We start from the raw sequence: 16,252 nt of genomic DNA, 5'->3' as shown, positions 1-16,252 counted from the left end.
GACAGTGGTCTATGTTTAATCCTAGTCCTTCTTGATCGTGGACTATGTTGTCTACTCTGATGTCTACTCTTCATGGATAATAGTCTGTGTCATGTTCTACTGTTCCTAAATGCTGGGCTATGTTTACTCTTTCAGTTTATGGATGGTGGCCATCATTATCATCTACCGCGCATAAATAGTGGTCTTTATGTCTTCTACAATTCATGGATAGTGGTCTTCATTGTCTTCTACAATTCATGGATAGTGGTCTTCATTGTCTTCTACAATTCATGGATAGTGGTCTTCATTGTCTTCTACAATTCATGGATATTGGTCTTCATGTCTTCTACAATTCATGGATAGTGGTCTTCATGTCTTCTACAATTCATGGATAGTGGTCTTCATGTCTTCTACAATTCATGGATATTGGTCTTCATGTCTTCTACAATTCATGGATAGTGGTCTTCATGTCTTCTACAATTCATGGATAGTGGTCTTCATTGTCTTCTACAATTCATGGATAGTGGTCTTCATTGTCTTCTACAATTCATGGATAGTGGTCTTCATGTCTTCTACAATTCATGGATATTGGTCTTCATGTCTTCTACAATTCATGGATATTGGTCTTCATGTCTTCTACAATTCATGGATATTGGTCTTCATGTCTTCTACAATTCATGGATAGTGGTCTTCATGTCTTCTACAATTCATGGATAGTGGTCTTCATTGTCTTCTACAATTCATGGATAGTGGTCTTCATTGTCTTCTATAATTCATGGATAATAGTCTTTGTTGTTTTCTACTATTTATGAACAGTGGTCTATGTTTTATCCTACTCCTTATTGATAGTGGACTATGTTGTCTTCTGCTTTCCATGGATAATAGTCTACGCCATGTTCTACTGTTCCTAGATGCTGGGCTATGTTTACTCCTTCAGTTTATGGATGTTGGCCTTCATTGTCTTCTACTGCTCATAAATAGTGGCCTTCATGTCTCCTACAATTCATGAATATTCGTCTTCTCGTCTTCTACAATTTGTCGATATTAGTCTATTTCACTCCTGTTGTTTATGGATAGTCATCTTGGTTGTCTTCTATAACTGATGGACAATGGTCTATGTTGTTTTCTTATGTTTCTAGCTGAAGAAATAATCATGTCCTACACATCATTGATTGTAATTTATGACATTTTTTTTCCTGATTTTTCCTTGAATAACAGAACATTAACCCTAATTATTCCACCTCGTCCACCAGTGTAAAGTCACACACAGGCAGCTCATCATCTCATCATGTTTACTACGGAAACTCAATTTATTTTTCATTTTGTTTTATTTCATCTTGAATGTTTTTTTTTTCCTTTCCGCGAGGCTTTCTACCTGATCCCTGCGTCGTTGCTGCTGACCTCTCATTTCGCTGGCAGCTCTGTAATTTGGGAGGACAGCTCAGCGCTGTGGGTCTACGCAGTGGGTTCTGTGGGAGGTTAGACCTTACGGAGATGTGTGAGGTCTTTCGCAGGATGACATGCAGCTAGCAGCCATCTGCAGTTTTGTTACTTGTCAGTTTGACAAAACCAAGAGCAGTTTGTTACTTATTTTGTAGATAATTTTTTAAGAAGCAGAAAATGAGATTGCTCCGGAGAGCCGAGCGCTGAACTCTGGAGGCCGGGCCTGAACTTCATGTAGTACGGGCCAGAAGACTCAACCTCTGCTGGGCAAAAAAAGTCAATGCTCCTGCTGATGGGAGAAGTAAATTATACATTTGCCAAAATTTTCTTTTCAATTGGCTCCTAATTTAATGTAAAATAACATATCTTGTCTTCCGGGTAGTCAAAAGTTTTCTGCATAATGTGACCGGGGGGAGCCGGTATGTCACCATGGCTGAAAGCCCCCATAACGGCCATGTTTATTATTTTTTAATAAATAAACATTTCTGGTATTATGTAGTCCGACGAAGTCTAATATATCAAAATATAGGATTATTAAAACTGCAACAGACAGTGGGCGAATTAAACTTTCCATCGCCGCATGGACTCCCCTTTATTCTGCAGCTACAACATCTAGCGGCTTATCACACCTTGTACAACGGTGGTCAGTACCGGGGGCCTCACAGATCAGGAGGTCCAAGTGCAGCACAGTCTGTAAGGAAGAGTCATGTTCCACCTCCAGAGTCACTGGATAACTTTCTCTCTCTCCTGTAGGGTGTAAGCTCTTATGATCAGTGAGGTCCTCTCTCCCCTGTAGAGTGTAAGCTCTTATGGTCAGTGGGGTCCTCTCTCTCCTGTAGAGTGTAAGCTCTTATGGTCAGTGGAGTCCTCTCTCTCTCCTGTAGAGTGTAAGCTCTTATGGTCAGTGCAGTCCTCTCTCTCTCCTGTAGAGTGTAAGCTCTTATGATCAGTGGGGTCCTCTCTCTCCTGTAGAGTGTAAGCTCTTATGATCAGTGGGGTCCTCTCTCTCCTGTAGAGTGTAAGCTCTTATGGTCAGTGGGGTCCTCTCTCTCTCCTGTAGAGTGTAAGCTCTTATGATCAGTGGGGTCCTCTCTCTCCTGTAGAGTGTAAGCTCTTATGATCAGTGAGGTCCTCTCTCTCTCCTGTAGAGTGTAAGCTCTTATGATCAGTGGGGTCCTCTCTCTCCTGTAGAGTGTACGCTCTTATGGTCAGTGGAGTCCTCTCTCTCTCCTGTAGAGTGTAAGCTCTTATGGTCAGTGGGGTCCTCTCTCTCTCCTGTAGAGTGTAAGCTCTTATGGTCAGTGGAGTCCTCTCTCTCTCCTGTAGAGTGTAAGCTCTTATGGTCAGCAGTGTCCCTTCTCTCTCTCTTCTGTAGAGTGTAAGCTCTTATGGTCCGTGCGGTCCTCTCTGTCTTTCTCCTCTCCACCAAGTGTATTTTAGGGGCAATTACAAGCATCCCTGTGTTTGCAAAAATGTATTTGCCAAAAATCAAAATTTTGGGGACAATTCAGCAAAGCCAGCAAATTTGAAGTTCAAAAGATCCGCTCATAATGTTGAACTAATGGAAAGGAATGCTTGATAATGGCTTTAACAAAGTCTTTAAAAAAATACTGCTATAAGCATGTGTGTGTGGGGCACCCTTGCATTTAATACTCACCTTTCGGACAAGTGCAATCCCCCAAAAAGAGGGCTGCACTCAGACCAATGTTATTCAGTGAGGCGGGGCAGATCTGCGCTTTTCTGTATTCGGCATGCTGAAATTGATACAGTGCTGCATCCAATCTTCATGGTGGATACATTACAATTCTGTAAGATGGAAAACTGTAACAGAATATTAGCTGCTGAGCAGAAAAATGGATTGTACATAGATGACAAGTGAAAAAAAAAATAAAATCGTCCCACCTTTCTGGATGAGAATGCGACCCTTTTTATACGTTCATGTGACCCAAACAGCGCGTGAAATTTGGGCCTCCCAATCTGATTCGTGGCAGCAGAGTAGACTGAGTGTAGAAAAGATCATAAAAGTTTTGAAAACTTTTAACAAGTAGGAAAAGTCAACGCGAATATTCTCTATACGATGTATATAATTATGCCGTACATTATTTCATCGGCTTTCCTCTGTTTAGTGAAAGGTGCATTAATACACGGGAATGAAACGCAGGGAACTGTTTTTGTAAGTTTGAATAGAAATATTACTAATTTTATTTATTTTGGGAAGAGCTGACATATTTGGCTTTAGAATGTTGAAAGCCTTATCTGGTGTCCTGTAGGTGCGAGTAACAGAACCGCCGAGGATATGGAAATCGCGCAGCTTGAACCGATTCCAAGAATACTCAGCTTGTCTTCAAAACTTCACTTGTACTTTTCACTTTATGGCCGTGCGCAGTTTACGTTTCAACTGAATGCACAAAAGGCCATTTTCATTAAGACCTGATTGGTCATAAAAGGAAATTGGCAGCTGATATAAAATGTCTGTCGCGGAGCTGTTTTTGCAAAGGGGAATGGCTGGCAGGAAGGCGTTTTACTAACTCGCTTTAAAAGCAGACAGCAATTTGGACATTTAATGTCTCCATTCAAGGTCATGGACTAAACCGTTGGTTCCACTAATTCCCTCGTGAGCTAATTTTTTTCGTATTATGGTTAGAGTTGTTAGTCTATATCCAAGTTGGGAAGTTTGGATGAATATTTTATACTTTGATGGTGCCCTAACACTAGAGCTAGTGAATGTGATCAGTATCAACTGGAACTAGTGATGAGCGGGCACTACCATGCTCGGGTGCTCAGTACTCGTAACTAGTGATGAGCCGGCACTACCATGCTCGGGTGCTCAGTACTGGTAACTAGTGATGAGCGGGCACTACCATGCTCGGGTGCTCTGTACTCGTAACTAGTGATGAGCGGGCACTACCATGCTCGGGTGCTCAGTACTGGTAACTAGTGATGAGCGGGCACTACCATGCTCGGGTGCTCAGTACTCGTAACTAGTGATGAGCCGGCACTACCATGCTCGGGTGCTCTGTACTGGTAACTAGTGATGAGCGGGCACTACCATGCTCGGGTGCTCAGTACTGGTAACTAGTGATGAGCGGGCACTACCATGCTCGGGTGCTCAGTACTGGTAACTAGTGATGAGTGGACACTACCATGCTCGGGTGCTCTGTACTGGTAACTAGTGATGAGCGGGCACTACCATGCTCGGGTGCTCAGTACTGGTAACTAGTGATGAGCGGGCACTACCATGCTCGGGTGCTCAGTACTTGTAACTAGTGATGAGCGGACACTACCATGCTCAGGTGCTCAGTACTGGTAACTAGTGATGAGCGGGCACTACCATGCTCGGGTGCTCAGTACTGGTAACTAGTGATGAGCGGGCACTACCATGCTCGGGTGCTCTGTACTCGTAACTAGTGATGAGCGGGCACTACCATGCTCGGGTGCTCAGTACTGGTAACTAGTGATGAGCGGGCACTATCATGCTCGGGTGCTCAGTACTGGTAACTAGTGATGAGTGGGCACTACCATGCTCAGGTGCTCAGTACTGGTAACTAGTGATGAGCGGGCACTACCATGCTCGGGTGCTCAGTACTGGTAACTAGTGATGAGCAGACACTACCATGCTCAGGTGCTCAGTACTGGTAACTAGTGATGAGCGGGCACTACCATGCTCAGGTGCTCAGTACTGGTAACTAGTGATGAGCGGGCACTACCATGCTCAGGTGCTCAGTACTGGTAACTAGTGATGAGCGGGCACTACCATGCTCAGGTGCTCCGTACTGGTCACTAGTTATGAGCGGGCACTACCATGCTCGGGTGTTCAGTACTCGTAACTAGTGATGAGCCGGCACTACCATGCTCGGGTGCTCAGTACTGGTAACTAGTGATGAGCGAGCACTACCATGCTCAGGTGCTCAGTACTGGTAACTAGTGATGAGCGGGCACTACCATGCTCAGGTGCTCAGTACTGGTAACTATTGATGAGCGGGCACTACCATGCTCGGGTGTTCAGTACTCGTAACTAGTGATGAGCCGGTACTACCATGCTCGGGTGCTCAGTACTGGTAACTAGTGATGAGCGGGCACTACCATGCTCAGGTGCTCAGTACTGGTAACTAGTGATGAGCGGGCACTACCATGCTCAGGTGCTCAGTACTGGTAACTAGTGATTTGCGGGCACTACCATGCTCAGGTGCTCAGTACTGGTAACTAGTGATGAGCGGGCACTACCATGCTCAGGTGCTCAGTACTGGTAACTAGTGATGAGCAGACACTACCATGCTCAGGTGCTCAGTACTGGTAACTAGTGATGAGCGGACACTACCATGCTCAGGTGCTCAGTACTGGTAACTAGTGATGAGCGGGCACTACCATGCTCAGGTGCTCAGTACTGGTAACTAGTGATGAGCGGGCACTACCATGCTCAGGTGCTCTGTACTGGTAACTAGTGATGAGCAGACACTACCATGCTCAGGTGCTCAGTACTGGTAACTAGTGATGAGCGGGCACTACCATGCTCAGGTGCTCAGTACTGGTAACTAGTGATGAGCGGGCACTACCATGCTCGGGTGCTCAATACTGGTAACTAGTGATGAGCGGGCACTACCATGCTCAGGAGCTCAGTACTGGTAACTAGTGATGAGCGGGCACTACCATGCTCGGGTGCTCAGTACTGGTAACTAGTGATGAGCGGGCACTACATGTCCGGGTGTTCAGTACTCGTAACTAGTGATGAGCGGGCACTACCATGCTCGGGTGCTCAATACTGGTGACTAGTGATGAGCGGGCACTACCATGCTCGGGTGCTTAGTACTGGTAACTAGTGATGAGCGAGCACTAGCATGCTCGGGTGCTCAGTACTGGTAACTAGTGATGAGCGGGCACTACCATGCTCGGGTGCTCTGTACTGGTAACTAGTGATGAGCGGGCACTAGCATGCTCGGGTGCTCAGTACTGGTAACTAGTGATGAGCGGGCACTACCATGCCCGGGTGCTCTGTACTGGTAACTAGTGATGAGCGGGCACTACCATGCTCGGGTGCTCAGTACTGGTAACTAGTGATGAGCGGGCACTACCATGCTCAGGTGCTCAGTACTCGTAACTAGTGATGAGCGGGCACTACCATGCTCGGGTGCTCAATACTGGTAACTAGTGATGAGCGGGCACTACCATGCTCGGGTGCTCAGTACTCGTAACTAGTGATGAGCGGGCACTACCATGCTCGGGGTGCTCAATACTGGTAACTAGTGATGAGCGGGCACTACCATGCTCGGGTGCTCAGTACTGGTAACTAGTGATGAGCGGGCACTACCATGCTCAGGTGCTCAGTACTCGTAACTAGTGATGAGCGGGCACTACCATGCTCGGGTGCTCAATACTGGTAACTAGTGATGAGCGGGCACTACCATGCTCGGGTGCTCAGTACTCGTAACTAGTGATGAGCGGGCACTACCATGCTCGGGTGCTCAATACTGGTAACTAGTGATGAGCGGGCACTACCATGCTCGGGTGCTCAGTACTGGTAACTAGTGATGAGCGGGCACTACCATGCTCAGGTGCTCAGTACTCGTAACTAGTGATGAGCGGGCACTACCATGCTCAGGTGCTCAGTACTCGTAACTAGTGATGAGCGGGCACTACCATGCTCGGGTGCTCTGTACTGGTATCTAGTGATGAGCGGGCACTACCATGCTCGGGTGCTCAGTACTGGTAACTAGTGATGAGCGAGCACTAGCATGCTCGGGTGCTCAGTACTGGTAACTAGTGATGAGCGGGCACTACCATGCTCGGGTGCTCAGTACTCGTAACTAGTGATGAGCGGGCACTACCATGCTCGGGTGCTCAATACTGGTAACTAGTGATGAGCGGGCACTACCATGCTCGGGTGCTCAGTACTGGTAACTAGTGATGAGCGGGCACTACATGTCCGGGTGTTCAGTACTCGTAACTAGTGATGAGCGGACACTACCATGCTCGGGTGCTGTGTACTAGTAACTAGTGATGAGCGGGCACTACCATGCTCGGGTGCTCAGTACTGGTAACTAGTGATGAGCGGGCACTACCATGCTCAGGTGCTCAGTACTCGTAACTAGTGATGAGCGGGCACTACCATGCTCGGGTGCTCTGTACTGGTATCTAGTGATGAGCGGGCACTACCATGCTCGGGTGCTCAGTACTGGTAACTAGTGATGAGCAGGCACTACCATGCTCGGGTGCTCAGTACTGGTAACTAGTGATGAGCGGGCACTACCATGCTCAGGTGCTCAGTACTGGTAACTAGTGATGAGCGGGCACTACCATGCTCGGGTGCTCAGTACTGGTAACTAGTGATGAGCGGGCACTACCATGCTCAGGTGCTCAGTACTGGTAACTAGTGATGGGCGGGCACTACCATGCTCGGGTGCTCTGTACTGGTAACTAGTGATGAGCGGGCACTACCATGCTCGGGTGCTCAGTACTGGTAACTAGTGATGAGCGGGCACTACCATGCTCGGGTGCTCTGTACTGGTAACTAGTGATGAGCGGACACTACCATGCTCGGGTGCTCAGTACTGGTAACTAGTGATGAGCGAGCACTAGCATGCCCGGGTGCTCAGTACTGGTAACTAGTGATGAGCGGGCACTACCATGCTCGGGTGCTCAGTACTGGTAACTAGTGATGAGCGGGCACTACCATGCTCGGGTGCTCAGTACTGGTAACTAGTGATGAGCGGGCACTACCATGCTCGGGTGCTCAGTACTGGTAACTAGTGATGAGCGAGCACTAGCATGCCCGGGTGCTCAGTACTCGTAACTAGTGATGAGCGGGCACTACCATGCTCGGGTGCTCAATACTGGTAACTAGTGATGAGCGGGCACTACCATGCTCGGGTGCTCAGTACTCGTAACTAGTGATGAGCGGGCACTACCATGCTCGGGTGCTCAATACTGGTAACTAGTGATGAGCGGGCACTACCATGCTCGGGTGCTCAGTACTGGTAACTAGTGATGAGCGGGCACTACCATGCTCAGGTGCTCAGTACTCGTAACTAGTGATGAGCGGGCACTACCATGCTCAGGTGCTCAGTACTCGTAACTAGTGATGAGCGGGCACTACCATGCTCGGGTGCTCTGTACTGGTATCTAGTGATGAGCGGGCACTACCATGCTCGGGTGCTCAGTACTGGTAACTAGTGATGAGCGGGCACTACCGTGCTCGGGTGCTCAGTACTCGTAACTAGTGATGAGCGGGCACTACCATGCTCGGGTGCTCAATACTGGTAACTAGTGATGAGCGGGCACTACCATGCTCGGGTGCTCAGTACTGGTAACTAGTGATGAGCGGGCACTACATGTCCGGGTGTTCAGTACTCGTAACTAGTGATGAGCGGGCACTACCATGCTCGGGTGCTGTGTACTAGTAACTAGTGATGAGCGGGCACTACCATGCTCGGGTGCTCAGTACTGGTAACTAGTGATGAGCGGGCACTACCATGCTCAGGTGCTCAGTACTCGTAACTAGTGATGAGCGGGCACTACCATGCTCGGGTGCTCTGTACTGGTATCTAGTGATGAGCGGGCACTACCATGCTCGGGTGCTCAGTACTGGTAACTAGTGATGAGCGAGCACTAGCATGCTCGGGTGCTCAGTACTGGTAACTAGTGATGAGCGGGCACTACCATGCTCAGGTGCTCAGTACTGGTAACTAGTGATGAGCGGGCACTACCATGCTCGGGTGCTCTGTACTGGTAACTAGTGATGAGCGGGCACTACCATGCTCAGGTGCTCAGTACTGGTAACTAGTGATGAGCGGGCACTACCATGTTCGGGTGCTCAGTACTGGTAACTAGTGATGAGCGGGCACTACTATGCTCGGGTGCTCAGTACTGGTAACTAGTGATGAGCGGGCACTACCATGCTCAGGTGCTCAGTACTGGTAACTAGTGATGAGCGGGCACTACCATGCTCGGGTGCTCAGTACTGGTAACTAGTGATGAGCGGGCACTACCATGCTCGGGTGCTCAGTACTGGTAACTAGTGATGAGCGGGCACTACCATGCTCGGGTGCTCAGTACTGGTAACTAGTGATGAGCGGGCACTACCATGCTCGAGTGCTCAGTACTGGTAACTAGTGATGAGCGGGCACTACCATGCTCGGGTACTTAGTACTCGTAATTAGTGATGAGCGGGCACTACCATGCCAGAGTTTTGAAACCACTTACATGTATTTTATTTTTTTAGAGGGATGAAAACCAATCCCCTAATAAAGGGATTGGCAATGCTTAATAACTTCCATGGTGGACAAAACTATAAAAACTAATATGCAAATGTAGTTACTCTGTATTTATATACAGTCTTATGAAAAAGTTTGGGCACCCCTATTAATGTTAACCTTTTTTCTTTAGAACAATTTGGGTTTTTGCTATTTCAGTGTCATATATCTAATAACTAATGGACTGAGTAATATTTCTAGATTGAAATGAGGTTTATTGTACTAACAGAAAATGTGCAATCCGCATTTAAACAAAATTTGACCGGTGCAAAAGTATGGGCACCTCAACATAAAAGTGACATTAATATTTTGTAGATCCTCCTTTTGCAGAAATCCCAGCCTCTAGTGGCTTCCTGTAGCTTTTAATGAGTTCCTGGATCCTGGATGAAGGTAGATTTGACCATTCCTGTTTACAAAACAATTCCAGTTCAGTTAAGTTTGATGGTCACCGAGCATGGACAGCCGCTTCACATCATCCCACAGATTTTCAATGATATTCAGGTCTGGGGACAGGGATGGCCATTCCAGAACATTGTAATTGTTCCTCTGCATGAATGCCTGAGTAGATTTGGAGCGGTGTTTTGGATCATTGTCTTGCTGAAATATCCATCCCCTGCGTAACTTCAACTTCGTCACTGATTCTTGCACATTATTGTCAAGAATCTGCTGATACTGAGTTGAATCCATGCGACCCTCAACTTTAACAAGATTCCCGGTGCCGGCATTGGCCACACAGCCCCAAAGCATGATGGAACCTCCACCAAATTTTACTGTGGGTAGCAAGTGCTTTTCTTGGAATGCCGTGTTTTTTTGCCTCCAAGCATAACGCCTTTTTGTATGACCAAACAACTCAATCTTTGTTTCCTCAGTCCACAGGACCTTCTTCCAAAATGTAACTGGCTTGTCCAAATGTGCTTTTGCATACCTCAGGCGACTCTGTTTGTGGCGTGCTTGCAGAAACGGCTTCTTTCGCATCACTCTCCCATACAGCTTCTCCTTGTGCAACGTGCGCTGTATTGTTGACCGATGCCCATTGACACCATCTGCAGCAAGATGATGCTGCAGGTCTTTGGAGGTGGTCTGTGGATTGTCCTTGACTGTTCTCACCATTCTTCTTCTCTGCCTTTCTGATATTTTTCTTGGCCTGCCACTTCTGGGCTTAACAAGAGCTGTACCTGTGTTCTTCCATTTCCTTACTATGTTCCTCACAGTGGAAACTGACAGTTTAAATCTCTGAGACAACTTTTTGTACCTTCCCCTGAACAACTATGCTGAATAATCTTTGTTTTCAGATCATTTGAGCGTTGTTTTGAGGAGCCCATGATGCCACTCTTCATAGGAGATTCAAATAGGAGAACAACTTGCAAGTGGCCACCTTAAATACCTTTTCTCATGATTGGATACACCTGCCTATGAAGCTCAAAGCTCAATGAGGTTACAAAACCAATTTAGTGCTTTAGTAAGTCAGTAAAAAGTAGTTAGGAGTGTTCAAATCAAGAAATTGATAAGGGTGCCCATACTTTTGCACCGGTCAAATTTTGTTTAAATGCGGATTGCACATTTTCTGTTAATACAATAAACCTCATTTCAATTCAGAAATATTACTCAGTCCATCAGTTATTAGATATATGAAACTGAAATAGCAAAACCCCAAATTGTTATAAAGAAAAAAGGGTAACATTAATAGGGGTGCCCAAACTTTTTCATATGACTGTAATAAAGGATCCTTAGATCCGCTCTCTCGTCCTCCCCTATAGCGGTGGTAATAATGGCCGGATTGATTGTTTCGGGCTCGGAGATCACTGGACATTTTATTCTTTTTGCCGTTTTAGTTAAATATCCGCACTCTCTTTATTCCGTCTAATCCATTCATTCATCTAAGTTAAACAGCAGAACATTGGACGGAAAGTGTTTGATGTAAGGAATCCTTTATGATTTCGATATAAACCCCCTTTTTTTCCTCCGTGCAGGTGCAGATATATAATAATAATGCGCTATAGTAGTCTGTGGGTAGGAAGGAAGAAAATACCTGCAAATCTTTAGAAAGGTAATGCTGATAAACTGGAGGATGTTTACTCAGTGCTCATTACAGGCTACAATGAGACGGGACAAAACCTCTTTCCAGGGAGAGGCCGCGCTTTACAATGACCCCTGGAAGCTTTCAGCAGCATAGAAAGCAAACAAAGCTCTGACAGCGGAAAAAATGCCAAAACCCGGCCAAAAAAGGCTTAATGTGCTAAGTGCAGCATCAGTTTCATTGGCGGCTTGAAAGCTTATCTGCTGCTGTCACCTCCTTTCACAGCGGTCCTCATGATAAAAAGTGACTAATCCTCATTATTTCACGGTTAATGATGAAATGGATTCATTATAAGGCTGCGTTCACACATCAGTTTTTTGCCATCAGGCGCAATCCGGCAAAAACATGAAAAAACGCATTCGGCGGATGCGTTTTTTCTCCCATAGACTTCTATTAGCGCCGGATTGTGTTCCATCCGGCACAATCACAAAATTTGCTTGTCCGGCGGCCGGATGGAACGTTGAAGGGAACGTTTTTGGTCTCCGGCGAAAAAACGGATCTCGCCACATCCGGCGTTTTTTATAATGGAAGCCTATGGACGCCGGATCCAGCGACATCCGTCATATGCCGGAATCCGGCGCCGGTTTCCATTTTTTTAAACTGAGCATGCTCAGTATGAAAACGGATCCGTCAAAAAACGGATGGAAAAAACTGATCCATTTTTTCGCCGGATCCGTCTCATCAGTTTTTTTGCCAGATCGTACCTGATGGCAAAAAACTGATGTGTGAACCAGCCTTAGGGTTTGTTTTAGTTTATTTTTTATTACTATTTTAGACACTAGGTGGCAGTGCAAATAACGTTTATTGTCCTGTTTACACTAAATTGTTTTTTTTTGCTGCTTTTGTAGCACAAACATATACTAGGTCTCGGTACAAAGGTTGTCTCCATGCCTATGAGGCTTGTCTTGTATTCTGAAGAATTTAGATTTCCCTTCAATGGAACTAAGGGGCTAAAGTCGACCCCTGCAAAAAAAGTCCACATACTATTATGCTTCTTCCACCAAACTTTATAGTCAGGCAAGTAAAGCAAGACTCCTCCATCAGATTTCTAACCAGAGTAGCATGGCTCCGTACTGCACAGAACACACCTCCATTGCTCCAGAGTCCGGTGGTGGCAGCTTTACACTGTCCATCCAACACATGGCATTGTGCTTGGTGATATACGGCTGCTGCGTACACAATGCGTCTCCTCCTGAGTCTGGTGGTGGTGGCTTTACACTAGTCCGTCCAACTCTCATGATTGTGCTTGGTGATGTACAACTGCTCCATACAGGACACGTCTCCTCCAGAGTCCAGAAATCGCAGCTTTACAGCACTCCATCCAACTCTTGGCATTGTGCTTTGTGATGTACGGCTGCTGCGTACAGTACATGTTTCCTCCTGAGTCCGGTGGTGGTGGCTTTACACCACTCCATTCAACTCTTGGCATTGTGCTTGGTCATGTACGGCTCGGCATTGTGCTTGGTCATGTACGGCTCGGCATTGTGCTTGGTGATGTATGGCTGCTGCATACAGGACACTTCTCCTCCTGAGTCCGGTGTTGGTGGCTTTTCACCGCTCCATCCAATGCTTGACATTTTGCTTGGTGATGTACGGCTGCTGTGTACAGGACACGTCTCCTACAAAGTCCAGGGTGGTGGCTTTACATCACTCCATCCAACTCTTGGCATTGTGTTTGGTGATGTACGGCTCAGCATTGTGTTTGGTGATGTACGGCTCGGCATTGTGCTTGGTGATGTACGGCTCAGCATTGGGCTCGGTGATGTACAGCTCGGCATTGTGCTTGGTGATGTACGGCTCAGCATTGGGCTTGGTGATGTACGGCTCTGCATTGTGCTTGGTGATGTATGGCTGTTGCATACAGGACACGTCTCCTACAGAATCCAGTGGTGGCGTCTTTACATTGTTTCATCTCACAGTCATCATTGTGCTTGGTGATGTATGACTTTAGCTTCTCTTTAGCCATGAAGCCCCCGGCAGGCGCAGTGTTTGTGCTGATGTTACCGGAGGAGGTCTGGACTGTACAGTTATGGGGTCACCAGAGCAGTGGTGATTTTTCTGCCCTCTGCTCCTCAGCACTCGGCCCCTCGCTCTGTATCGTTAGGGAGTCTTCACTTCGTGGCTGAGTTGCTGCGGTTCCTTCCACTTCTCAATAATATCACTCACGGGTGATGGGGAAGATTCAGGAGGAAGAAATGTCAGGAATGGACTTGTTAAACTGAAGCAGTATGTACGACCCATTCTTTCACAAATGTCTGTAGGGGCAAACTGCATGGATAAGGCCCATATTTTATACACCAATGGCAATGGGATCCAATGAAAATCCTTTATTCACTGATTAAGTGGTGGGTCCCAATGCTTTTATCCATATAGTTTTAAAGCGGAACATTTTCACCAATTTTTCCTCTTGACACCTCACTGGTAGTCCATCTTGTATGATTTGCTAGATAGCTCAGCACATGGGTCTCTGTCTCCCTCTGCCTGTTTCCTCTTCCTCTGCCTGTTTCCTTTCTTCTCCCTCCGCCTGTATCTTCTCCCTCTGCCTGTGTCCTCTCCCTCTATCTGTGTCCTCTGCCTGTTTCCTCTCCCTCTGCCTGTTTCCTCTCCCTCTGCCTGTGACTTTTTCCTCTGCCTCTTTCCTCTCCCTCTGCCTGTTTCTTCTCCCTCTGCCTGTTTCTTCTCCCTCTGCCTGTTTCCTCTGCTTGTTTCCTTTCCCTCTGCCTGTTTACTTGTTCTCTGCTTGTTTCCTCTCCCTCTGCCTCTTTCTTCTCCCTCTGCCTCTTTCCTCTCCCTCTTCCTGTGTCTTTTCCCTCTGCCTCTTTCCTCTCTCTCTGCCTGTTTCCTCTCCCTCTGCCTGTTTCCTCTCCCTCTGCCTGTGTCTTTTTCCTCTCCCTCTGCCTGTGTCTTTTCCCTCTGCCTGTTTCCTCTCCCTGTGCCTGTTTCCTCTCCCTCTGCCTGTTTCCTCTCCTTCTGCCTGTTTCCTCTCCCTCTGCCTCTTTCCTCTCCCTCTGCCTCTTTTCTCTCCCTGTGCATCTTTCTTCTCCCTCTGCCTGTTTCCTCTCCCTCTGCCTGTGTCTTTTTCCTCTGTCTCTTTCCTCTCCCTCTGCCTGTTTCCTCTCCCTCTGCCTGTTTCTTCTCCCTCTGCCTGTTTCCTCTCTTTCTGCCTGTGTCTTTTCCCTCTCCCTCTGCCTGTTTCCTCTCCCTCTGCCTGTTTCCTCTCCCTCTGCCTGTTTCCTCTCCCTCTGCCTGTGTCTTTTCCCTCTGCCTCTTTCCTCTACCTCTGCCTGTTTCCTCTCCCTCTGCCTGTGTCTTTTCCCTCTGCCTCTTTCCTCTACCTCTGCCTGTTTCTTCTCCCTCTGCCTGTTTCCTCTCCCTCTGCCTGTGTCTTTTTCCTCTGCCTCTTTCCTCTCCCTCTGCCTGTTTCCTCTCCCTCTGCCTGTTTCTTCTTCCTCTGCCTGTTTCCTCTCCCTCTGCCTGTTTCTTTTCCCTCTCCCTCTGCCTGTTTCCTCTCCCTCTGCCTGTTTCCTCTCCCTCTGCCTGTTTCCTCTCCCTCTGCCTGTTTCTTCTCCCTCTGCCTGTTTCCTCTCCCTCTGCCTGTGTCTTTTCCCTCTGCCTCTTTCCTCTACCTCTGCCTGTTTCCTCTCCCTCTGCCTGTGTCTTTTCCCTCTGCCTCTTTCCTCTACCTCTGCCTGTTTCCTCTCCCTCTGCCTGTGTCTTTTCCCTCTGCCTCTTTCCTCTCCCTCTGCCTGTGTCTTTTCCCTCTCCCTCTGCCTTTTTCCTCTCCCTCTGCCTGTGTCTTTTCCTTCTCCCTCTGCCTGTTTCCTCTCCCTGTGCCTGTGTCTTTTCCCTCTGCCTTTTTCCTCTCCCTCTGCCTGTTTCCTCTCCCTCTGCCTGTGTCTTTTCCCTCTGCCTGTTTCCTCTGCCTGTGTCTTCTCCCTCTGCCTGTTTCCTCTCCCTCTGCCTGTGTCTTTTCCCTCTGCCTTTTTCCTCTCCCTCTGCCTGTTTCCTCTCCCTCTGCCTGTGTCTTTTCCCTCTGCCTGTTTCCTCTGCCTGTGTCTTCTCCCTCTGCCTGTTTCCTCTCCCTCTGCCTGTGTCTTTTCCCTCTGCCTGTTTCCTCTCCCTCTGCCTATTTCCTCTACCTCTGCCTGTTTCCTCTCCTTCTGCCTGTTTCTTCTCCCTCCCTCTGCCTGTGTCTTTTCCCTCTGCCTGTTTCTTCTCCCTCTGCCTCTTTCTTCTCCCTCTGCCTCTTTCCTCTACCTCTGCCTGTGTCTTTTCCCTCTCCCTCTGCCTCTTTCCTCTCCCTTTGCCTGTTTCCTCTCCTTGCTTTTCACTCCTCCTCTCTCAATAGAATATAGTGGATTGTGAGCCTGCAGTTAGTTATCTGAGTAATACTGAGTTGAGAGGATGATGAGTTTAGGAGCCACATGGAGGGGAAGAATTGGGGCATCAATAGAGAAGGAATCAGATTTCTTTGATAAGACAATTTAGAAAGTTTCTTCCATTTATT

At 47.5% G+C, this 16,252-nt stretch overlaps 1 protein-coding gene across 8 annotated transcripts in view; it reads left to right on the top strand.

Annotated features, from left to right (window-relative positions):
* ERC2 (ELKS/RAB6-interacting/CAST family member 2) overlaps positions 1-16,252 on the top strand; it is a 1,225,588-nt gene that overhangs the window by 487,428 nt on the left and 721,908 nt on the right. The window contains exon 15 of one of the 8 annotated variants that reach the window (XM_075321315.1): positions 136-325. The exons of the other annotated variants lie outside the window; for them this stretch is intronic. Coding sequence (XP_075177430.1) covers positions 136-175 — 40 coding nt within the window. The 3' untranslated portion in view covers positions 176-325. Of the gene's footprint in view, positions 1-135; positions 326-16,252 lie in introns of those variants that run through there. 8 annotated transcript variants of the gene reach the window in all.

This window comes from Anomaloglossus baeobatrachus, chromosome 8, assembly GCF_048569485.1.
Source record: "Anomaloglossus baeobatrachus isolate aAnoBae1 chromosome 8, aAnoBae1.hap1, whole genome shotgun sequence".
In the NCBI taxonomy this organism is placed as follows: Eukaryota; Metazoa; Chordata; class Amphibia; order Anura; family Aromobatidae; genus Anomaloglossus; species Anomaloglossus baeobatrachus.
The sequence above is the reverse complement of the archived record's forward strand: the minus strand, read 5'-3'. Positions and strand labels throughout refer to the sequence as shown.